The 25,645-nt window shown below is 39.7% G+C and overlaps 2 protein-coding genes across 6 annotated transcripts in view; both read left to right on the top strand.

The window, feature by feature from the left end:
- LOC124149210 (chitinase-3-like protein 1) overlaps positions 1-11,444 on the top strand; it is a 49,807-nt gene extending 38,363 nt beyond the window's left edge. For all 5 annotated transcript variants that reach the window (XM_048381769.1, XM_048381770.1, XM_048381768.1 and 2 more), the window contains exons 3-8: positions 508-944; positions 1,527-1,651; positions 3,966-4,086; positions 7,397-7,585; positions 10,486-10,605; positions 10,794-11,444. In XM_048381769.1, the coding sequence (XP_048237726.1) occupies positions 508-944; positions 1,527-1,651; positions 3,966-4,086; positions 7,397-7,585; positions 10,486-10,605; positions 10,794-11,081 (1,280 nt within the window). In that variant the 3' untranslated portion in view covers positions 11,082-11,444. The remainder of the gene's footprint in view (positions 1-507; positions 945-1,526; positions 1,652-3,965; positions 4,087-7,396; positions 7,586-10,485; positions 10,606-10,793) is intronic.
- Positions 11,445-14,974: 3,530 nt separating this feature from the next.
- Positions 14,975-25,645, top strand: part of LOC124140533 — a 31,660-nt gene continuing 20,989 nt past the window's right edge. Inside the window, exons 1-5 of the mRNA XM_048382537.1 lie at positions 14,975-15,053; positions 20,379-20,453; positions 22,533-22,975; positions 24,308-24,426; positions 25,349-25,469. Of these exons, the coding sequence (XP_048238494.1) occupies positions 20,393-20,453; positions 22,533-22,975; positions 24,308-24,426; positions 25,349-25,469 (744 nt within the window). The 5' untranslated portion in view covers positions 14,975-15,053; positions 20,379-20,392. The remainder of the gene's footprint in view (positions 15,054-20,378; positions 20,454-22,532; positions 22,976-24,307; positions 24,427-25,348; positions 25,470-25,645) is intronic.

The raw sequence follows: 25,645 nt of genomic DNA, 5'->3' as shown, positions 1-25,645 counted from the left end.
ATATTACTGATTGTGAATGACATGACATATCAACTATAGTCATATGAACAAATCGGACTTGACATATTCCTGATTGTGAATATGACATACCAACTACAGTCATATGAACAAATCGGACTTGACATATTACTGATTGTGAATGACATGACATATTAATTATAGTCATATGAACAAATAGGACTTGACATATTACTGATTGTGAATGACATGACATATTAATTATAGTCATATGAACAAATAGGACTTGACATATTACTGATTGTGAATGACATGACATATTAATTATAGTCATATGAACAAATCGGACACGACAGATTGACTGCTGTACATGACATGACATATTAACTATAGTCATATGAACAAATCGGACACGACAGATTGACTATAGTAAATGACATGACAGATGGACAAATCGAGTGCTCTTGAACTACTTTTGAATAGTATGTGTAGACAAAAAGAAGAATTGAGTCATTTCCTGCAGATTGTTGAGTGTGTTTTGTTCTGCAGGCAGCCAGTACGTCAGTGTGTGCTACTACACCAGCTGGTCTGCTGGAGCCAACAACAACATCCGGCTCCCTGTGGAGGACATCGACCCAGGGATATGTACCCATCTTGTTTATGCGTTTGCAAATCTAGACCAGTACTCTATGAAACTCGTGGCGGCTGACGCAAGGTCTGAAGACCCCGTGGGTGGAAATGGACGGTACACCCATTTCAATAAACTTAAAGAAAGAAACTCGAACCTACACACGCTGTTGTCCGTAGGAGGTGAAAACAGTGCTTTGTCAGATAGGTTTGCACACATGGCAAGCAAAACGGAGTGGATTACCAAGTTTGCCAGATCTTCTTCGGAGTTTTTGCGGAAACGAGGCTTTGATGGCCTTGACATTGACTGGGAGTACCCTAACGCCACAACCAAGCATTTATATGTGAAACTTTTACAGGTAGGTGTGATTGGCGTTGAAATCTTTCATCGTCAAAGCCCCGATGGAATTGTATTCAGATCAATTGATTAGGCACATGCGGATCAAATTACCCTCTGAGTGTTGTGGAAAACCGTTCATTGCGATCACCGGAAGTTTTGATACACTGCGGGTACAAATGGTTGAACCTTTTTTTAGGGGAAAGTATTGGAGCAAGCGGTTCATAAGAAATGATTATTTAGTTTGACTTCGAGAGAAGCAAAGTAACACTGTTTGGTATTGACAAACGGGCTGGGTTCAGACGTTGTATTAATTGCTTTTATGTAAGTTTTCAGTTTCATAGTTTCTTCATGATCCCGACAACATCATGTCTCTTCTATTTGTAGCTTATGAGACAGCATGGAGACACTGTCCAAGGAGAACAACAACCTTTATTCAGAATTCAAGCATGCCCTGCGAACATTTTTATGTTGGTACAATACCTGAGGCAAAATTATTTCCAATTATAACCGGGAAAGTATTTACATATAATCATAGTCGGTTATTGACTGATATACTGTTTAGAACTCACTCACTCACTCACATCTACATTAATCTTCTAAGGGGGTCCGAACGGAGTTCGACCGTGAGGCGGAGGAGACGGGTAGACGCCGGCTGTTGCTGACGGTGGCGGTGGCGGGAGGGGAAGAGAAGATTTTGGCCGGATATGACATCAGAAGCATTACAACGTAAGATATTTAGTGTTATACTTTTACGAGAAATAAAACTGATTCAATAATGACAACACACTGACAAATAAAAATAAACAAACGAAATCGTACTGTACTCATTTTCAGCCAAAATGCCTTTTCTACACAACGAACCATATTTTGCAAATTATGTTTTTCAAGTATGGCATGCTCTTTCTAAGAAGATTTCAAAGAGCGACATATGACTCCTGCTGAAGTATGTTTGATCTACATTTAAGGCCTTCGTGAAGCTTTCAAAAAGTTTTGAAGACACGATGGACATTTCCAAATGACCAGTGACCAAAACGATGTCCGACGCAATACTCAATTTTAATTTTGTGCAGTTAGTTTCCGTGTTTTATCAGGTGAACAACTGACTTACCTTTGCATGTGTTTGTGATGGGCGCCACCGGTGGGGCAGGATACGCTCACCTCTTCGCGTACACCTGGTATCATCACTATTTGATAATTATTCCTAGGCCCATGTTGATGATGCAGTCGCTATCGAACAATGGACTCTGCTTTCAGAATAGGTTTAAAGATTCTTTTTCAAGGTTGAAGATTATTTATTTCAGTATTGGAGGCCTCGTGGTCCAGAGTACAATACATTTGTATCCAATTTATTTGTGGATCTCACACAATTGATTTACAATTTTTCTATGATATATGACGTAATACATAATACATTATGTTTTTTTTTTGTGTGTGTGTTTTTGAAATTTCTCTTCAGATACAAAGCAAGACATTTGATTGTTGAATGAGTTGTAGAGGACATTAGCTCAATTAATTTTTTACGAGATGGATGTTTATGGTAATATTGTGGAATGAATGTATTTCTACTTTGCTTATAATATGAACAGACAACCACAAAATGGTACTCGTCCTCAACAATTGCAACTAATTCATCACAATGGTCAAAGTAGAGCAGCAGCTAATCAACATTTGTTTTCACATTATAATTACCATAACGCAGTTTTTGTATGAGAAAGAGTGCGGAACTCAGCTAATACACAGATCAATTCTTTATCTGAAACACCGGATGTGATATACATCTCTGGCGCTGATAATGAATTACAATGTGACAGGAAATATGACCTCGTAATCTTTTGAAACCATTTCTGTATCTCAATATCACACATCTCTGTTTAAACACAGTGTTGAAACCCTTCGTGTTTCCACAATCCTGTGCAATCCAGACATAAGCAAAACCTGTTTGCAGTGATAACATCCTGACATGTGAAACCCAATTTAAAGCCCCATTCGCATCGTGTGACTAATATTTTATAACAGGATTATCGCTTAACAGGGTAACGCTTCGGAGTCATAGAAATAAGTCTACACCAATATTTTAAACACCTGCGAAAATAGTTTCTAATATACATAAATTATAAAGGCCAACTTCGCCCAAATGGGCACTTGAAGGTGCTTGTTTTCCGAGTTTCAAAAATCTTTCAAAGAATAAACTTTCTAAAGATTTTCTGTATGTATATCCCCAGATTTCACTACCATATTATAGAATGGGTGGACGTTTTTAATAAAACATAGCAAAAATTGTCTTCAAAGATATGTCTGGATAGGTTTTCATAAGTTGACATAACGGGAAACATGACTTTCTAGCTTGTAATGAAATAGTCTCACAAGCTTTAGACCAGATTAACCTGGTAGAAAATATAATGCCCAGATATTTATGATGTGAAGTTACTGACAATAGGTTTCTTATGCTTATTTTATTAAGAGTTTCACATTGGATAGAATGGGTTTTAACCAGTTGTTTTCCTTTTTTTCAACATTACGTACTGACTTAACACACTCTGAAATACATTCAATAGGTTCCTCTCCTCGTTTGGTTTATTACTTGACGTAGGCTGTTTTCGGGTACATTTTTTTAAATAACTGGCGAAGGTTGTTATTGCCAAGGGGACACGGGTGGCCCAGTCGTCTAAGGCGCCGCGATTCGCTGTGCAGAGTTGCGTCCCTGAGGTACGCCAGAAATCTATGAATCCCGATTCGCCCCGATTATGTTTCTAGGATTGTCAGCACGTGCACCATACCGGGCTTTCCTCCCACATTAAGCTGACACGCCGTGATATAACTTGAATACTGTTAAAAGCGGCGTTAAACCAAACTCACTCACTCACTGTTATTGTCAAAGTCATCAATAAAGAAGTCAGTCGTGATTATGTTACCAACAGGTTGTTAGCAGTGTGGAGTACTGGATATTCAATCTTATGATTATGGAAATGTGTTTGTCGCTTTGATTTTATTGTTAATATACACCAAATTAAGAAATCTGATCATTTTGTTTTGTTTGTAGACACGTGGACTATATTTTTCTGATGGCGTATGACTTCTTTGGATCTTGGAGTACAGTGACTGGATTCAACAGCCCTCTTAAAGAAAGAAGTGATCCAACATTTTCCAAACTTTATAACGTTGTAAGTAGATTGTTTGTTGTCTGATGCCGCGGTCGGCAATATTCAAGTTTTTTGACGGCGATATGTACGTTATCGAGAAATTGGCTCGTAGCCATCTTGTTAATAGACCGCCTCCGTGGTCTAGTGGTAGAGCGTCCGCCCGGAGAGCGGAAGGTCCGGGGTTCGATCCCCGGCCGCGTCATACCAAAAGACGTTAAAAGATGGTACTTGTTTGTTACTCGGCATTAAGGGACTAAAACAAGGACTGGTAGGCAAGGGGCTAAAACAAGGAGTCAGTATACTGTGTCTGAGTGGGGTATTCATGTTTAACTGCGGCATGGTATCTCAGTGTGCTGGCACTATAAATCGGCATCAGTCCGGACTAGTACAAGCAGCCACACACACACGTGCATAAGTGCAATAATCTTGGACGCAAAGCTAAACCCCTTTTCACCTCACCTCACCAGCTTGTTTATAATGACGGGTCACCGAGCCTGACCACACACTCCATTTAGCTGCCTCTTAGGTAGGACCTTTGGGGACCTTTTCTAAGCGGTAATATCCAACGGTAATGTAATTACAAGTGAAAAAAGAGCGTCATGTTTAAAAGTCCAACCGAAACGGTCAATTTCCCCAACAACGATGCTTAGAGTTAAATCTGATTCCATTCAACACGTCATTTTAGTATTATTGGTACATATGTAGTGCCTATACAATAGCGATAAGTCCGTCTTCCATTCCAGCGTTACATAAACATTTTGCCGGCTGCCGGAAAAATATAGAAAATGTCGATGCTATTTGATCAAATGTAAAGTACTTTATGAAAGCCAAGTACATGTCTTCAACCAGTCAGAGTATCTACATATTTAAAATAGCATCGCGATAAATCGCAAAGAACAATGAAGAACGAAGCGTGGTTTATTTCACGATAAAACATTGTTCTGTCATGAGGTCATTTCTGGAGACTGGAACATGCCCTGGCTACTTGATGACGTCGTAAATAGGACGACGTTATTGTTGAGAGGGAAGTGTCGAGTGAGTTGTTCCTCATAGATGTAGCTGGGCAGCGGAGATGAACGCTAATTGTCGAACGATCGCACCAAAAAGTGGGAGCGATATGACAATGAGTACTGGAAGAATAGGTGCTGATAATCTACGTGAAAATTGTGAGAATACCAACCTTAACCCCATGTACATAAAATGGAGTTGTCCGACATTACAGAGGTCGGATTGCATTCGGGGAGTCATCGTTATTTAAATACGGGTAAATGTGTTTAAAGCTTGTACAACTTTGTCGACATTCTTAAAAAGGTTATACACAATGTTGATATCTCATACAATAAATAAACGATCGTTGTTTATCGTACAATTAAACGCTGCAGGGAGAATAAACCACTCGGGGTTGCGCCCCTCATGATTTATTCTTCCAGCAGTGTTTTATTATACCATATTGTTACTCCTACTCATCGTCATTTCTTAAAATAGACGGATACCGTAGTTATTGACAACTGGCATATAAAAGGAAGATAATGAACGATACTTAAAGGCTGGAAGACATGAAGTAACACGTGCCCTAACTGCGTCACAGTGGAATCCACTTTTTGGACACGACTTCTAACGGTTTCACGGGCATTACGTTGAACATTATGCACATCTCTGGGTTTCAGAGGTTGTGGAGTAGATTCACAATACCTAGGAATGTGGAGAGGCTTATAATACCTAGTTATGTGGAGAGACTCATAAAACCTAGGAATGTGGAGAGACTAATAATACCTAGTTATGTGGAGTGACTCATATTACCAAGGAATGTGGAGAGACTCCATACACAGGAATGTTGAGAGACTCATAATACCAAGGAATATGAAGAGACTCCATACACAGGAATGTTGAGAGACTCACAATACCTAGGAATGTGGAGAGGCTAATAATACCTAGTTATGTGGAGTGACTCATATTACCAAGGAATGTGGAGAGACTCCATACACATGCATGTTGAGAAACTCACAATACCTAGGAATGTGGAGTGACTCATAATACCAAGGAATGTGGAGAGGCTAATAATACCTAGTTATGTGGAGTGACTCATATTACCAAGGAATGTGGAGAGACTCCATACACAGGAATGTTGAGAGACTCACAATACCTAGGAATGTGAAGAGACTAACAATACCTAGGAATGTGGAGAGGCTAATAATACCTTGGAATGTGGAGAGACTCGTGATACTTTGGAATGTGGAGAGACTCCATACATAAGAATGTGGAGTAGACTCATAAATATCTAGGAATGAGGAGAGATTTATAATACCTAGGGATGTCGTATGGATTCATAATAACCAGGAACGTGGAGTAATTGTGGAATGTTGTGATGCTCCAGTGCACAAAACAGCAAATGTCCACACGTTGGATCAACAGGAATTACCATGCACAACTTTTGAGGTTCAATCGAGCATGATCCTTCTACAAAGATACGGCTCTTGCTCGAAAGCTGTTTGCATGGTTACAACAGCCAAGGCCTAAGTAAAGCTTTGAAAAATGTTTATGGTGGACATGGGGAGCACATTTACATAACTGATGCATCAGAGACCAAGATGATGATCGATGCAATTCCATATTTTGACTAATGCCGTATGTCCCCGTGTTTCTTTCTTCAGATGAATAATTGATTTGCCTTTGCATGTGTTTGTGACGTGTGCCCCCTGGGGCAGTATATGTTCACCTTTTCGCCAACACCAGGAATCATCACCATTTGATTGTGATTCAGAAACGTACAATGGACTCTTTTTTTTGCAGTGATGTCTTGTACGTATGAAAACCGCACAGACTTTACTTTTTAACATGCCAAAATGTAGAACTCTGTGCCATCGACTACCAACTGAGAAAGGGAGATGGAATAACGTACCTATGGATAAAATACTCTGTACATCATGTAATCGTGATGATGTAGGTGATCCTTTATTTTTGCGACTATTTTAACAACATTGGGAATTCATGATATCTGCAAATTTGATAAAACACACCACCTTTCTGTATCTAAATGTGTTTAATGCAACATGCAAATGTCAGTAGAATAATTGTAAAAATAAACATAAAACCGAAACAGATTCCATAGGGTGTAAAGAAAAATAGCCAAGGAAGTATATGAATGGATCCCTGTAAATCAACGATGACACGGGTGTTCGCGAAAAGGTGAGGCTTGTCCTACTCTACCTGTAGCAATCAAAAACAAACATGATGCCCTGTTAACACGAATATTCTATGTAGTCTCACAGAGTGGAATGTACGTTCTGTTCTGCCAGCATGAGCATCATGTAACTATCGAGGGTTATTGCAGGACCATGCCGTCCACGTGTGGGTGAACGGTGGGGTGGACAAGCGGAAGCTGGTTGTGGGGATGACGGGGGCTGGAGCCAGCTTCGTCCTCAACGACACCGATGACCATGCAGTAGGCGCACCCGTGAAGAAAGGGGGTGGGCCACCCGGTACCCTGTATGCCCAGCCAGGGAGACTCATCTACCCCGAGGTATGTATATTCGGGTATTGGGTACAGGTGTGGATTTGACTGTCGTTTGGCGCTTATGTGAGTGAGGAAGCGGACATTGAAATGTATGCATATGACTGTGGTCGGTGAAAAAACATAATTTGTTAGGATGTGTCTAAAACTGTAGGTGTTTTATCCCTGACTGTATGTAGGTGTAAGTGTAAATATTCATACTGACGCGTTTGTAATTGTGCTTTCTTATATCCATGGCTAAGGGAGTGAACGTGGTTGCAGTTGTGATAAGAATATAGTTGTGTCTGTAGTGGCTGTGGCTGTGATTATGGTTGTAGTTGTAGTTGTGGCTGTTGATTTTGGTTTGGATGCAGTTTTGGGTGTGAATGTGGATGTGGATGTGGATGTGGATGTGGATTTAGTCATGGATGTTGAGTTAGTTGTGCATGTGGATTTCGTCTTGGATATGGATGTCCATTTACTCATGGCTGTACATATGGATTTCGTTGTGATTGTGGATGTGGAATTAGTTGTTGTTTTGGATAAGTGAGTGTGGATTTAGTTTTGGATGAGGACTAAGTTGAGGATGTGGACTTAGTTGTGCTTGTGGATGTGGACTTAGTTGTCCATGTGCATTGTGGATGTGGACTTATTTGCGGATGTGGATTTAGTTGTGGATGTATACTTAGTTGTGCATGTGGATGTGGATTTAGTTGTGCATGTGGATGGGGATTTAGTTGTGCTTGTGGATGTGGACTTAGTTGTCCATGTGGATGTGGACTTAGTTGAAGATGTGCATTGTGGATGTGGACTTAGTTGCGGATGTGGATTTAGTTGTGGATGTGGATGTGGATTTAGTTGTGCATGTGGATGTGGACTTAGTTGTGGATGTGCATTGTGGATGTGGACTTAGTTGCGGATGTGGATTTAGTTGTGGATGTGGATTTAGTTGTGCATGTGGATGTGGACTTAGTTGTGGATGTGGGTTAAGTTGTGCATACATGTGGATGTGGACTTAGTTGTGGATGTGGACTAAGTTGCGAATGTGGACTTTGTTGTGGATGTGGATTTAGTTGTGCATGTGGATGTGGATTTAGTTGTCATGTCTTCGTGGACTCATCTTCCCGAGGCAAGTGAGTTAACTGACTATAAAAGTCCAGTTTCCACCCTTGCCGAACTAGGCTGGTATTATGGAGTTACATTTTGGCTGGGCTAACGAGTCTATGTATAGTCCAATCAAAATCGAGCACCGAAATCGAAATCCGGTTCGTAAAGTGTCATCCAGATTTCGGTCGACTGCAGGATTTGCAAAGCATGTGCACCGCTAACTCGTTGTCAACAGATATTTTCTTAATCTTTTCATTGTTCATGTGGATGTGGATTTAGTTGTGCATGTCGACGTGGACTTAGTTGTCCATGTGGATATGGACTTAGTTGTGGATGTTGACTAAGTTGAGGATTTGGATTTAGTTGTTCATGTGGATGTTGATTTAGTTGTGCATGTGGATGTGGACTTAGTTGTGGATGTGGATGCGGACTTAGTTGTGGATTTCGACTTAGTTGTGGAAGTGGACTTAGTTGTGGATGTGGATTTAGTTGTGCATGTTGATGTTGATTTAGTTGTGCATGTGGATGTGGACTTAGTTGTGGATGTGGACTAAGTTGCGAATGTGGACTTTGTTGTGGGTGTGGATTTAGTTGTGTATGTGGATGTTGACTTAGTTGTGGATGTGGACTTTGTTGTGGATGTGGATTTAGTTGTTGATGTGGACTTAGTTGTGGATGTGGATTTAGTTGTGCATGTGGATGTGGACTTAGTTGTGCATGTGGATGTTGACTTAGTTGTGGATGTGGACTAAGTTGCGAATGTGGACTTTGTTGTGGGTGTGGATTTAGTTGTGTATGTGGATGTTGACTTAGTTGTGGATGTGGACTTTGTTGTGGATGTGGATTTAGTTGTGCATGTGGATGTGGACTTAGTTGTCCATGTGAATGTGGACTTGATTGTAGTTTTGTATGTTGTTGCGTATGTGGTTGTGGTTGAGAGTTGTAAATGGATTTGTGGATGTTGATGAAGATGTGAATGCGGCTGGTTATTTGTAGTTGTTGCTTTGGAATTAGCCGTGGATGCAGTTGCGGATGGGACCGTGGATTTAGTAATGGATGTAGATTTCGTTGTTTGATGTGAATTTAGTTAGTGGATATTGACATGAATTGGGTTTCGTTGGGTGTGTGGATTTCGTCATGGGTGTGGATATAGTCATGGGTGTGGTTGTAGATGTGGATTTTGTTGTGGATGTGGATGCACAAGGACAACAGAAGAACGACCTGTACCGAAACGTCCCTACGGTATGATAAAGAAGTTGTTATCCATAAATTGTATCAACTTTGTCACCAGTCAACATCTTTGAAATGCCTCTCAAGCAATTCAAGTTGTGGACGTGGTTTTGTTAGTAGGTTTAGTCATGGATGTGGATGTGGTTTTAGGTACGGATGGGGGTTTAGTTTTAAAGTGGGTTGTTGATGAGGACGTGGATGTGTATGTGGATGTAGCTATGGTAGTGGGTGCGAGTGTGGATGTTGTTATTCATTACTTTGGTATGAGTGAAATGGATATAGTTTTGGACAGATGCATTACTTCAGCTGTAAGAGTGGAAATGGATGTGGTCAGTGATATCTGCATGTTTAAGGATAGATGTCACAGAGGACGTTATTTAGGATTGCGATTGACATGCAGGGGTGTCGACGGTAAGTCACACTTCCACAATAACTTTCTTCCAGAGACATCAGACGTATTTTTTTCGCCAATCAAATATAAAAGGCTCATAATTGAATATAGGTAAAACACCAGACAAGAAGAAATTGTTTTAATGCATTACCTACACAAGTAATTGTTCGTATCTAAATTTGTTTTCTTTATCATATTCAAGATATGTTTGGCCTTGAACGTGAACTGGAAGAGGGAATGGGATGAGGAACAGCAAGTACCCTTCGCTTACTCTGGAGATAATTGGGTCGGATACGATGACAAACAGAGTGTAGGATTAAAGGTATGATACTAATATTCGTTAATAACATCATTTTCAGTTTGAATTCACGTATGAACGGCCTGTTCTACTGGTCCAAACTTGTGATCTCTGTTACCCTGGCCAGGCGTTTGTCCATGCTCATTAAACCATGCAGTTACAGCATCTCCGATACTATAACGCTTCAATACAAACGTCAACCCTCTTTACAGGCGAAGTACATCATTGATCAACAGTTGGGAGGGGCGATGTTCTGGGAACTAAGTTTTGACGACCCCAAGGGCAAATACTGCGAGAAAGGGAAGTTCCCGCTCCTCAACACAATCAAAAAAGCGTTTGGACTTGAATCTGGAGAAACGCCACTCACGAAGAACATTGACCCGGATATAGTTCTAATGACCAAGGGCAAGGGGTCGACAACTCTGTATAAAACTGGATTCTATACTGTTATAAGTGCTTTAGTCTGTATCTGTCTTTGTCAATGGTTTATGAAGTTGTGATTATTGTATCTGTGTTTGTTAAGTTTTGTTTGAATGATTTACGAATTTATACTGCATGAAATTACATGATGTTTAAATGTGTTCAAAGTGTGGATTAACGTTTCAAGGAAATAACAAATCCGGATGATAACTACAAATGACTATCATACCAATCAAAATAAAGTAGAACATCTGTGTTTCTATTCTATCTCCAATGACAATAATCTGAAATGACAGGGTGAACTAACACTAATATTTCTACTACTCAAAAGAAGTCAGCGAACACCTGATTCTTTCATATTTATATTCTTAGTCTGTCATGCAACGATGAACTATCGTGATGTGAAATATTCCCCCAGAATATTTGATGATGCGACAGGCATAGTTACCATAGTTACTCGATGATCCTACTATCACAGTATTTGGAGTTTTGTGCGTGAACATTTATCAAATTTATTATCATATTTGTTATTTCAAATACAATTGTTCCTGTCCTTGCTCAGTACCATCATGGCTATGTTGGATTGTGTTACTTGTTGTGGTGTACTCATCGCTCATCTTCCCGTATGTGATCTCCTTCTCTCAACTTGGTGAGCTTGCAATTATATATTAAAAACCGTCAAATCCATGACTTGCACGTCTGTAAAAGTAACAATGATAGTTTAACGTTATATCAGCTAATAGGCTAATATATGCAGCTATTCAATATGCTTTGTTTGCATGTTACTGGAATACTGTGTATTCGCAAAAGCTTATCAACCACAACGTATGACTTGAATCCTAATCGTGAAAATGCTTATCCTATTTAATTATGTTTACTTGGATGGTTTGGGTTCTGATGAAGATACGGTTTAGAGAGTTGACCAGACACAGATTATAATATCGAAACTCCATTAGAATAGGCCCTTGGTGTCCATTGCTACATTGAACATATTTCCATAAGTGTAGATTTTAATATGGACCAACTGATCTTTGCTTTTTTTGTATATTAGGAAACGATATCAATAATCTCCAATCGGAGAATGCCATGTTAATGCTGTATTTTCAACGAAGTCAATCCATCAAAGTCAACGTGTCTCGCGTGTTTAACAAGGGAGCAAGGGCCTATTCATATTCTCACTCGAGCGAGTTCAAAGGAGTTATGCCCCATTTAAATGGTTACTAGACCTCAACATCTTAATTAATGCCAGTAATGCAAAGAAATTGGCCACATCACTGAAGATATATTTTTACATTTACTTTCAAACGGCCGCGAACCTAAGGACATTCTTGAACTTAAAACTGGTTTCTTCACGCAAGGTGTCTGCACGATGATGTATATTGATAATGATGGACATGGTACAACATACATTTTGAACACTATACTGGGGAGAATATTCTTCCTAACTTCACTTCGGATTAAATGGGTTTCTGGTGTATTTATAAGCTATCATTCCATGAGCACAGCCTGATTAAATGTAGCTAGGTTGGATGGCTGATTGGTTTGTTGTTTAACGCAGCACTCAGCAATATTCCACCTGTATGACGGCGGTCGGTAAATAATCGAGTCTGGACCAGACAATCCAGTGATTAATATCATGAGCATTAATCCACGCAATTTGGATCGATGACATGCATCAACCAAGTCAGCGAGCCTGACCACCCGATCCCGTAAGTCGCCTCTTACGACAAGCCTTTTACGGCAAACATAGGTTGCTGAAGACCTGGTTGGGTTGCTATCCTACCCCGGATCTTCACGGGTCTTGAACCAGCGGAACCAGCGTGTAACTGTTTCTCGAGTGGAAGACACTGGATGAATTGGATCGGAACCCAAAGAATGATAGTAAAGTTACATTAGTAACAAATCAGTGCCTTCTTGAGAGGAATACGAAAGTACACTTTGTGTTTTCGTACGTGTAAATAGACGCTTATGTATAAAGTCAATGTAGACGTTCTATATTCTCTTTCATATTCGGGACACGGGTGGCCCAGTCGTCTAAGGCGCTGCGATTCACTGTGCAGAGTTGCGTCCCTTGGGCACGCCAGAAACCTATGACTGTGGGTTTGAATCCCGGTTCGCCCCGATTATGTTACTAGGTTTGTCAGCACCATACCCGTGCTCGTGGGTTTCACCGAAGTGGTAAACGTCTGGTTACTAGGTTACTGTTTTGTGAGTAGTTTTTTTAAGGTTCATCGAATAAATAGCATTAGCATAAGCCTTACTGATACGTACACAATGCTTCGCAGCCCTGGCGCCATGGATGTAATAATTTCATGTATATTGCCTAGAATCTGTCAAGTATCTACCACGTCGTATGTGTTCGATTTAATGTAATTTATTGATTTTGTTTTCTGTTATTCTTGTTTGCGTACTTGGAAAATTAGATTGTTGTGATCTATCATGTCATTTTTATATCAATAAATGTTCTTCATATTACTGATGTTTTACTTGGTGTTATCCATGCTCAGAGGACCGAGGTGGATAAAGCGTCAGCCCGGAGACTGGAAGGTCGGTGGTTTGACCACCAGACACGTCAGACCAAAGACGAGAAGAAGCTGGTACTTATTTACTCTGCCTGGCGCTGACATTATGGTTTTAACGCAAGGACTGGTCGGCTCTGTGTCAGTATACTATGTCTGAGCGGGTTTTTCATGTTAAAAATGCGGCATGGTTACTCAGTGGGCTAGTAATTTAAAACTATATTAGTCCGGTCTTGTACAAGCACACACGCACGCATACTCGTACAGGGACGTCGCTATATAAATACCATAATCTTGAAATGACGTTCACCTACATGTACCTCAGGGGGCACGGGTGGCCCAGTCGTCTAAGGCGCCGCGATTCGCTGTGCAGAGTTGCGTCCCTTGGACACGCCAGAAACCTATGATTGTTGGTTCGAATCCCGGTTCGCCCCAATTATGTTTCTAGGTTTTTCAGCACCATACCCGTGCTCGCTGGTTTCACCGAAGTGGTAAACGTCTAAGACCTGCATCACTTCGGGCTTTCCTCCCACATTAAGCTGACACGCCGTGATATAACTGGAATAATGTTAAAAGCGGCGTTAAACCCAACTCACTCACTCACTCAATTCACTCAATGAGTGTGTTTGTGTGTGTATTACACAACAAAATACGGTAATAGGCACAGTCAGTAATAAATCAGTACACCTGAAGTCATCTCTGATTTTCTGTGATGCATTTATATAATTGTCGCCTCTATTTTGATTTTACCCCTATAAAGAACCTATTTCGGCGGTAATCAGGACTGATTATTCTCCAGTTTTGTCGTTACATATCTATTTATATATTTTAATAAATATTTCATCCCTTAATGTAATTTCTCGATTGATATCCGTACTAGAAATTACTTAATTGGTCTGGCCTCACGCTATTATATAATATATCACCACATTTTTATCGATAGTTGTTGGTTAAAGTTCGAGTAAATTAACGTTCAGCCATGCATGTGTGTCGTCCATTGCAATCATCAACACGCTTGTATGCAGTAAACATCCTGGCCCCAATGAACGACCAGCTCTGGTACAGGCCACCTCTCTGGGACATGACTCTTATAATCGCTGAATTGATTATTCAAACTCTTTATTGCCGCTGAAAAAAAGCATATCACAAAGAATCACATGTCGTATTATTTTTTATCCTCATGCACGTAGAGTCGCCGAGAGTGTGCAATCTGACAAACATGTCTACATGCTTAACCGTGGAAGACCATGTACCACTGGCCATCAGAAAGTATAACAAGACTTGCCAGAGCAAACTCCTGATCACAACACTAACACAATAAACAACCTGTCCTGCATTATGCCTGACAAAACAACAACGGTTTAAACAAGTACGGTCAACACGATGGCTGGGTTTGTTTTCACAAGCTACAAAATGTCGATAGAATGATCTCTGGCCGCCCCGGTAGGGACATACAGATCCTCGATGTGAAGACGCCATGTTTAAAGTGGCCGTGGTGAAGTGAGGACCACACAGGAACATCCTGGCTCAGAGGTAGGTTCAAACGGGAGATAGTGACCGTCATTGAAATAATATTCATACAGCATTAGCTTCGGCAGGTATTGGTCATACAAACCAGGGGATGGTTTGCCATTACTTCATTCGTTGTAGCGATTTATTCTTACGTTAATTAAGTATTTCGAGAGTTCGTTTGTTCATTTTATCTACTAAATGGTTGTTTTAAACGTTTTATCATATTTTTATATTATTCTTTCCATTTCGACATTACTATCACATTTTTATGTTATTCCTTCCATTTCGACACTACTATCACATTTTTATGTTATTCCTTCGAGTTTGGTGCTATTATGACATTTTTTTTATATTATTCCATCCATTTCGACATCACTATCACATTTATATTATATTATTCCTTCCATTTCGACATTGCCATAACAATTTTATATTATGCCTTCCAATTCGACATTACTATAACATTTTTCTATTATTCCTTCCATTTCGACACTACGATCACATTTTTCTATTATTCCTTACGTTTCGACACAACTATCACATTTTTATATTATTCCTTACGTTTCGACACAACTATCACATTTTTATATTATTCCTTACGTTTCGACACAACTATCACATTTTTATATTATTCCTTACGTTTCGACACTACGATCACATTCTTATATTATCCCTTCCATTTTGACACTACTTTGCAATATTTAAAGCAATCGCTAACTTTGGCCCCGCAGCCTTTGTTCTTGTCGAATGTCCAGTCTCGGACAAACAGAAACTACAGATGTCATGAACGATCCCCTCAAGTCTACATCTTTACTGCAGAACACCGAGACGCTTGGTTAGAGAGAATGTGTGTTCTCACATTGTAATAGGTGATGATTCAGACAAACCATAAACGTTTTAACTCAAATGAGACAACCAAATTGTGTAGGTGACGTCACCCTGTCAGGTACGGATACAACTACCTTCTACCTGTTTTAAAGCAACAAAACCATTTCCATAATAATCAGAAATCACTGCTCAAAATAATCACAATTTGTCAGCAAGAAACAATTTCTGAAATAAGCATCCCAAACCCATAAGATATTAATTTCCGTTTGTTACGTGTACCAGATTGTTATAATTAACTCGACGGTCATCTAAGGTCGTGCAGGATTATAATAAAAATCTCATGTATGCCCAATTAAAATGATAAAACTATAGATATAAGAGCATTACCTCTGCAGTTCTGTTAGACCTCTTTTGTTTACGGGCAGTCGTCAAAGGCGCCGTGATTCGCTTTGCAGAGTTGCGTCCCCGGTTCGCGCCGATTATTTTTCTAGGTTTGTCAGCACCATACCCGTGCTTGTGGATTTCACCAAAGTGGTAAACGTTAAAGAATTACATCACCTCGGGCTTTACTCCCACATCAAGCTGACACGCCATGATATCTAACCGGAATACTGTTCAAAGCTATGTTTCGCTTACGTGAGTGTCTCACTTTCAGTGTGAAATACTTAGGAATAGGTAGACAACTGTTTGTATTTTTGTTGTTGTTAACCCCGCGCTCTGAAATATTCCAGTTATATGACGGCGGTCTGTATATCATCGAGTTTGGACCAGACAGTGTTTTGGTTGACATCAGAGCATCGATCCATGTAATTAGGATACGATGACATGGAACCAAACCAAGCGACCGATCCTGACCAATCAAATCGTTAAGTCGCCTCTTACGACAAGCATGCGTTGCTGGGGACCTATATTGTTACCCAGAATCCCAAATAACCCATATTTGATACTCTGTAACTCTGTGAAAGTCTGAACTTAATGATAAGAAGAATAAAATAATTATATCTTTAAAAAATGTGACCGACCAAGAGGAAAGTTTCACTACGTAATCGGGTTGAGTGAATGTTGTGCTGCCTAAACCACGGACGCCTCCAAATAGTCCTGGCCTAACACACCCGTGGTTGATATTATGATATCTACTTCGTCGGGGTATGATGACACGCAAATGACAAGGTGACCGAGCCTGACTATCACTCCAATTTAGTCGACTCTAACGACACCAATATAGTCCTGGGGACTATTGTAAATCGGTTCCACACTGGATCAATAGATATTCACACCAACAAAACGACTGCAACCACAGTCAAACGGTTATTATGCATATACGTATATTAGACCTCATATTCAATATAACATAAAACGTCAACGCCAGAAAATAATCAATGTCGAATATCCGACGAAACGGATTCCACTGGGCGTAAAGGCAAAATTGTGGTAAAAAATATATGAAAGATTGAAAATCAGAGAAGGTAAGCATGCCTGTTACGACGTAAATTGTAATAAAAAGGTAAATTGTAATAAAATTTGACGTAAATTGTAATAATCTCAACTTGCGGTAAAATGTAATAACTTTTTACGTAAATTGTAATAACCTTTTAAGTTTAGTGTCAAAGGTGTTAAATGACTAGAACCTATCCTTGTCAGGGTTGGTACAGGGTTTATCGTACAATCGTCATTAAAGTATGGGTGTGGGGGAGGATTGAGGTCGTTATCGTACATTGTTGTATAATTATATGTATATATAAACGCATTGGAATTTCATTTCTATGGTTGTCCAGAAGTTGATTAATTACTAGAATGAACTTAGTTTTCTTATTTATTTGAGAAATACTCTGTGTGTTTTGTATTATATTTTGACGAAGAATTCAAATACAACAAATGAGTGACAGATCTCCTGTGTGCAATGTCAAATGAAAAAAACCCAGTAGTCAGCAAATGCAGCATAGATTTTCCATCCATGGGAAAGGAGAATACTTAATACATAACATTATATACAATGTTTTATATATATCAAAAGAGGGGCGAGGATATTCTTTACCTACATTGCATATACTATTAGATATTGTGTATTCTCGATCTCTCTGAACTTCTCACAGATAAAGAAATAATAATAAATAAATGCAAACCATGTTAACTTATGCAATATTTGTAGCAATGTATGATTAACATATGGATCATGAATATAACATAAAATATTTCCTTTCATAGGAAGAAGTATATTTAATGAAATAAATGAATAAATGTTACTGTCTGGATTCCTTTCATATGTCATGAAGAACTAACATCAACTTACTGACAACTCCTTGCCCCAACAACAAAAACAGAATCCATCATGATAACGGCACGAAATCATAATTCACAAGCATACACAAATTTAATCCGGTATCTTCGGGCATGTCTTGTTGAGTTTCAAAGAGCATCAGAATGTATAATCAATTTGTTGCAATCAATTATTGCTGAAATAAAACTGTTTTGATCAAAATTGAAAGGATGGAAAATCTATAATGAAAAGGGTTTTGTCAATAATGTAAATATTCTCTTTGACCTTATACGAAGAGTATTCTAAGATCATTAAACTCGGCAATCGTTGGTGGATTGCGCCAAGCAACCTTGATACAAAATTTGGTACCTCACGTATAATGCGGTACATAATTTTCGAAACAGATAATTACGTTTTTCATAAGTTATCACTAATTTGTGACATATATACGGACAAAAATTACCTCAGAGGATAATCTTCTCTCGGGGTTTAAGAGGATTAAAATAATTCCAGCTAACATCAAGCACTGTAATAAAATATTGAAATTATAGCATACCTTCTTAACATTCTAATGAAAAGAATAGTGACTAACTAAGAAACCAAATTATATTTATCTCCGATACTATGCCCTCATCAGTATAGACACACACACATACATACACACAAACACACATATACACACCAACACACACACATACATACAAACACATACACACATAGGTATGTATGTATTTATGTGTGTGTTTGTGTGTGTTTGTGTGTGTATGTATGTATGTATGTATGTATGTATGTATGTATGTATGTATGTATTTGTGCGCGCATGTAGGTGTGTATGTAATAACAGTTAATGTGAGCTCTATGTCATTGGTATCACATATATGACTGCACTTCTACATACTCTAGATGACAGTATCATGTACGTAGATGAAAGTATGTAAGTGGACGATAGTATCTAGATGGCATACTATCATCTACGTAGAAGATACTATCATATACGTAGATGAAAGTATCTTCTACGTAGATGATAGTATCTTCTACGTAGATAGGGGGCACGGGTGGCCCAGTCGTCCAAGGCGCCGCGATTCGCTGTGCAGAGTTGCGTCCCCTGGACACGCCAGAAACCTATGATTGTGGGTTCGAATCCCGGTTCGCCCCAATTATGTTTCTAGGTTTGTCAGCACCATACCCGTGCTCGTGGGTTTCACCGAAGTGGTAAACGTCTGAGACCGGCATCACTTCGGGCTTTCCTCCCACATTAAGCTGACACGCCGTGATATAACTGGAATAATGTTAAAAGCGGCGTTAAACCCAACTCACTCACTCACTCAATTCTACGTAGATGATAGTATTTTCTACGCAGATGGTAGTATCTTCTACGTAGATGATAGCATGCCACAAACACCACATCACTTCCAATAAATGTCTTTCACTATGTTGACTCCACCCTTTAATGACGATTGTACGATAAAGCCTATACCAACCATCCCTAACTTAACAGTTTTGTACGTTTGTCATCATACACAGTATTTCTCGAATTGTACATGTGAAACGCAAGCTCAACTGACAAAGATCATTTCTAGTCAATTGGCGTCTTGTACACTACGGTAGTAAGGTTATTACAATTTACGTAAGAATTTATTACATTTTACCGCAAGTAGAGATTATTACAATTTACGTCAATTTTTATTACAATTTGCGTATTACAATTTACGTCAAATATTATTACAATTTACGTTGTTATTACAGTTTACGTCAAAATTATTACAATTTGCTGCAAGTATTACAATTTACCTTTTTATTACAATTTACGTCGTAACAATGCCCTTCCCTTCCAGTAGCAGGACATTCAGACATCTTACACACATTTGATTTATTTATTTCTGGCATATGATTGGTTGACTTCTAAGTTCAAGGTAACCGTAAATAATTCACTTGGGAATTCTTACTTTTAACAAAACATGTCTTCAGTAACCCCTGATTAATGGTTTCTTCTGTAAACGATAAAGGAATAATTTCGTAAAAAGTTAATTCAAAAATAAATAAATAAAATACTGAAACCAAGAACGTCATCAGATCAGCGTCGTGTGTCTTATACGAAGGTCCACAAGTGTCACGACTATACAGTTATTGCGATTTCAGTCCGCCGACAAAAAATCCAGCAATAGATATGTAGTTCTTGAAACGCTTAAGTCGCTCCGTTGCACGTAGTCGAAGGGATCTGTTTTCATGTCATTTGAGCCTTTGGCAATTATATTTTTCAGTTTTAGAAGCAACAATGGCCACGGTCGTCCTGTTGGTGGCCTTGATACTGCTATCAGTGCCAGAGAGCTGTCAAGGTGAGGTATTGAAGGACTAAGCCAGACCACAACGTTACGATATACATATGTGTGACTGAAATGGATGCCTGGGCGGTGTCCTCACATTACCCCTACACTATCATGACCCCAACAGTTGTTTGTGTAGAGGATTAGTGTGGGGCCATTACTATTTAAAGACTGTAGAGTTTATGTAAGTGTAGGGGTTATGGAAGTGAAGTTCCTGGATAGGTATCTTCTAATTCGCCAGGGGTGTCACTTTTCGGACAGGTTACAACAACAAACGGTATATTGATTGCACAGTTAATCCCCTACTTGTCATCCATTATCAGAATGTTATGGCCCTATATATAGTAAATGATAGGATCATTTCATGTATCTCATCAGTCATAATAACTATATTGTACGAGATGTCAATGGTCTCACATACCTGCTGGAATACTTAGGCCAACTTGAGCTAATATCAAACAGCATCAAGAGACTGGTAGTGTGTTTTTTGTCTGTGTAGCAGTATTGGTTCTGTATTGGAGAAATCGTGAGAATCTGTTGAGTCTAGTTTTGGAATGAACAGGCTCGAGTGATTTCTCCGACTTAAACCGACCGCCTCCGTGGTCTAGTGGTGGAGCGTCCCGGCCGCTCCATACTAGAAGACGTTGTTGTTACCCTGTCTGGCGCTTTGTGCATGCACGTCGCTATATGTGCAAACTTTTTGGACGCGACGTTAAACCCCATTTCACCGCACCTCACCAAACCTGACTTAAATCATGTTATGGTTGATGTATAATGTCTCTATAGGTTTGCATCATGACCTATAGTTACGTCAGTTTTACTTGTTTTAAATGCACGTTCAAAATGGTCAGTGAAATCCTGGCAGAATTAACTGCAAGAACAATAGCTTGATCATAATAGTTTCATCTGTGTTCTGTCTGTTTTCATCCTTTTAGTTACTTCATGTCTCACATCAATTATACAATGCATTGAGCAAGGTTCGTTCCTTGCACAAATTACGAGCATTTAAAGTTAGAAAGAGGGAGTTATTTCTGTTATATCAGCTTCATATGGAAGGATTTGTTTGTTAGCTGTTTAACGACTCACGCAGCAATTTTCCAGCTATATGATGGCGATCTGTAAACAATCGAGTGTGGACCAGACAATCCACTGATTGACATCATGCGTATCAATCCACGCAATTGGGATCGATGACATGCATCAACTAAGTTAGCGAACCTGACCACCCGATCCAGTTAGTCGCCTCTTACGATAAGTATACTCGCCTTTTACGGCAAGCATGGGTTGCTGAGGACCTATTCTACCCCTGATCTTCACTTTGGGATATAGAAGGAGAGCCCAAAGTGATGTAAGTTGAAGGTCGTTAGTGAAACCCATAAGAACGGATATGGTGATGGCAAACAAAAGTCAGGGATTCGAGCGAGTCAGGGATTCGAACCCAGGATCATAGGATCACATGAAAGTATCTTCGTGTAAGTTACTCCATTTATGTATTTTACTTGTTACCAAGCTATGCGTTCAAAAGCATCCTCGTGTTACAAAGCCCCATGAAACTAGCATTTCGTGATATACGATTGAGCATTCTAAAAAATGAAGCCAAGTGAAATGGGCCTTAAAGTCGCGTTCATGCTGGTAAAAGTATGGCAAATAAATAATGATGTACTGCTGATATTTTCCCCATTATTACCGGACATAAGAGTGATAAAGACATGGAGAGGCTATTTTTTCTCTATTGTCTACTGGTATATATTTCTGTCCTTTATTTAAGTTTTCAAATTATCTCAAACTACAAGAAATGGAATACGTCCTCAATTGGACCTGTTAAACAAAGTCAGCGCATCCTTTCCATCCTGGGTATACCGAAGCCCTACCCTTCTGTGGGGATGCTTCTAAAAATAAACAATATTCCCATGGCTCCTTTTACCAATGTAAAGACACATGTTGTTTCACTTATGTACAAAAAGATAAATCTGTTGGCACTAATTCTAAAATGTTCACCTTAAATTAATATCCAATTTAAATACTCACGATTTCTGACACATAAATGAGGTAAATGAACGCAAGTCGATTTAATTTCTTTTGTCGTTTCAGTTGCTGGCTACATCACCGCCTGTTATTTCACCAGCTGGTCTGCTCAAACCAGTCTCACCAAAGTTCGTCTTCCAGTGAAAGAAATTGATCCTAACCTGTGCACACACATAATCTACGCCTTCGCAAAACTAGACGTACCGTCCAAGTCTGTTGTTGCTATAGATCCAGGTAATGAATACAGCCACAATGGTGTTTGGGGAAACTATAAGAAGTTTAACCACCTCAAGTCAAAGAATCCGAACCTGAAGACTCTGTTGTCAGTTGGCGGTGAAACCCCTGGCATAGCCGAGGAGTTTTCCATGTTGTCAGCTTCGACACCTTCCTTGCAACAGTTTGCCAACAATACGATCAGATTTTTAAGGGAACATGGATTTGATGGCTTAGATGTTGACTGGGAGTATCCCTATACTTCAACAAAATCTCGGTTTACCAATTTTCTCAAGGTAAGTTCTTCTTTAAATTTCCAAAAGGATGTTCCTCAAGGACAAGACGTCAACATGTGTTTTAAATCTGGCCACAAGTGTAAACAATTAAAAAAGAATTATCGCATGTCTAGAACGTGTGAAAACATGCATGTACATGTGTTGTTTGGGATATAAAGTCAAAGGATTAATTCCTTTTCCTCCACATATCGACCTGATTTGGAGTTCTTGTCATTCATGGTAAACTTGACAGGAAGAATAAGATTCATATTTGTGAAATGTTGAGTCTGCGGTAATTAAGAAAACACTAACAGAGGGATCATGGCCTCATAGATCATTTGATGAACATAAAATCTGAACGAAATATAACGATTGAAATACGCTGATTTAACAATGGATGGCCATACCCTTGGGTGGTAAAACATCACCAAAGAAACGATACAATATATCACGATACAGGTGTTTTATTTCGATACAATATATGTAATCGTTGCCTTATATGTTGAGGCCCGAGTGCAGATACGTACACACACACGTGCAGATAAAGAGTGAGTGAGTGAGTGAGTGAGTATAGTTGTACGCCGCTTTTAGCAATATTCCAGCAATATCACGGCGGGGGACACCAGAAATGGGCTTCACACATTGTACCCATGTCGGGATTCGAACCCGGGTCTTCGGCGTGACGAGCGAACGCTTTAACAACTAGGCTACCCGACCGCCCCAGATAAAGAGTGCAAACTCTATAAACAATGCTGGCCATTCAAATCCGTTCATTTTGTTTTGAACCTTCTGTGTTCTTGGCCAACCCAATATCGATGGCACATGAAAGACAACTATCTTTGGTGAATAATCCCCCCCCCCCCTTTTTTGTTTGCAAATCAGTTAACTTTAGTGCAAAGTGGTGTTAGGATTACATTTGTGAAACTCGTTCTAGGTGTGAACGTCGTGATTTGGTTGTGGAATCGGTATCAGACAACTTTGATACTACGAAACATTTGATGGTCCTTGCATACAATGTTTTATATTCATTCAGGGTAGGGATTGCGATGTATGATGACGTTTACCGAGGTCAGTGTCAGCATTTATCGTACAATCAGCTCATCTATTTTGTTCCCTACAGTTACCGAGTAGTCGTGACACAATATACTCGATATACATGTATCCTTAACCTGTGTCATTTCATTGTCCCAGTAAATGTTTATGGTCTTATGTTGGAAGCCCACTCGATTTGCGAATAGTTATATATAGTCCAGTGCTCCCTTGGGCTTAAATAACCTGACAATGTTGAAGATAGATTCAGAGCCGAACAAAGCGTTTTGTCATTAAACATTCATCGAGATTCTTTCATTTCAGATCTTGCGGAAGGAATTCGACAATGAGGCGAAAGATGGGGAGCCTTTGTTGCTGACCATAGCTGCTGCAGCTGGGGTAGATAAGATAAGCGCCGGCTATGACGTTGAGGCCATCAACAAGTGAGTTGTGCACTATATCATCGTGAAACGATGTGTTTAACTGCGAAAAAACATAAAAACATAAAAAGAATCACTCACGCAAGAGCAGTTTGTCCTGCATCGGAGAGTAGGGTTGGCCCAGTGATATGAGGTGCCTCGTCTTTGTGCAGAGTTCCGTACCGTGGCTTTGTCAGGATCCGCTTGTTGTGGGCTGGGATCCCATATCCATCCCGCTTATGATCCATGGTTTGTCTGTACAATGTGAGACCTGTAAAACATTAACCCCACCCGCCGTGATGTAACTAAAATACTGTTCAAAAGCGGGGTTAAACCAAACTCATTCACTCATCCACTTTGCTGCTGGGGGCACGGTGCCCAGTCGTCTAAGGCGCCGCGATTCGCTGTGCAGGCTTGCGTCCCTTGGTCACGCCAGAAACCTAAGATTGTGGGTTCGAATCCCGGTTCGCCCCGATTATGTCCCTAGGTTTGTCAGCACCATACCCGTGCTCGTGGGTTTCACCGAAGTGGTAAACGTCAGAGACCTGCATCACTCTGGGATTTCCTCCCACATTAAGCTGACACGCCGTGATATAACTGGAATGATGTTAAAAGCGGTGTTAAACCAAACTCACTCCCTCACTCACTTTGCTGCTGTTGCTGCTGGTTATAAAGACAATGCCATTGAACAATGTAATCATAAAAAGGATGTCTGTGGATAAACAAACATATTTTACAAGGAATTGCCACAGGAGGAACCGCAGGAGGAAAGAGTATATACCATTTGGTTCACACGAAAACAGGATTCACAAATTGTAGTTACGAATAAACATGCATTCAATATTTATTAATATGTATCATTCATAAATGCCTTTTTTCATAATAGATTATAATCAATTTTTCAAAAAGTGAATTTATAACACGAATAACGACTGTGGTTTTCCAGGTATGTGGACTACATTTTCGTTATGACGTTCGACTTCTACGGAACATGGAGTCGCGTGACCGGTTTCAACAGCCCCCTCCGAGCCAAGAAGCACATCCACTTCAACCCAGCCTACAACGTGGTCAGTACTCAGATCCTGTACCCTATGTGATAAGCAGATCCATCGGTCATTAACATTGTCCGTATTTCTGTGGCTGTTGAGGCGTAGTCCTCCCTTCTAATCCAAGTTTGAGACATTCCAGTTTCGAAATTCCTGATACTTAAGTGCCGATGGCACGGTTAAATCATAAATACATG

The sequence above is a fragment of the Haliotis rufescens genome, unplaced genomic scaffold (genome assembly GCF_023055435.1).
Source record: "Haliotis rufescens isolate VD_foot unplaced genomic scaffold, xgHalRufe1.0.p SCAF_4, whole genome shotgun sequence".
NCBI lineage: Eukaryota > Metazoa > Mollusca > Gastropoda > Lepetellida > Haliotidae > Haliotis > Haliotis rufescens.
This window is presented reverse-complemented; position numbering and strand designations above follow the sequence as displayed.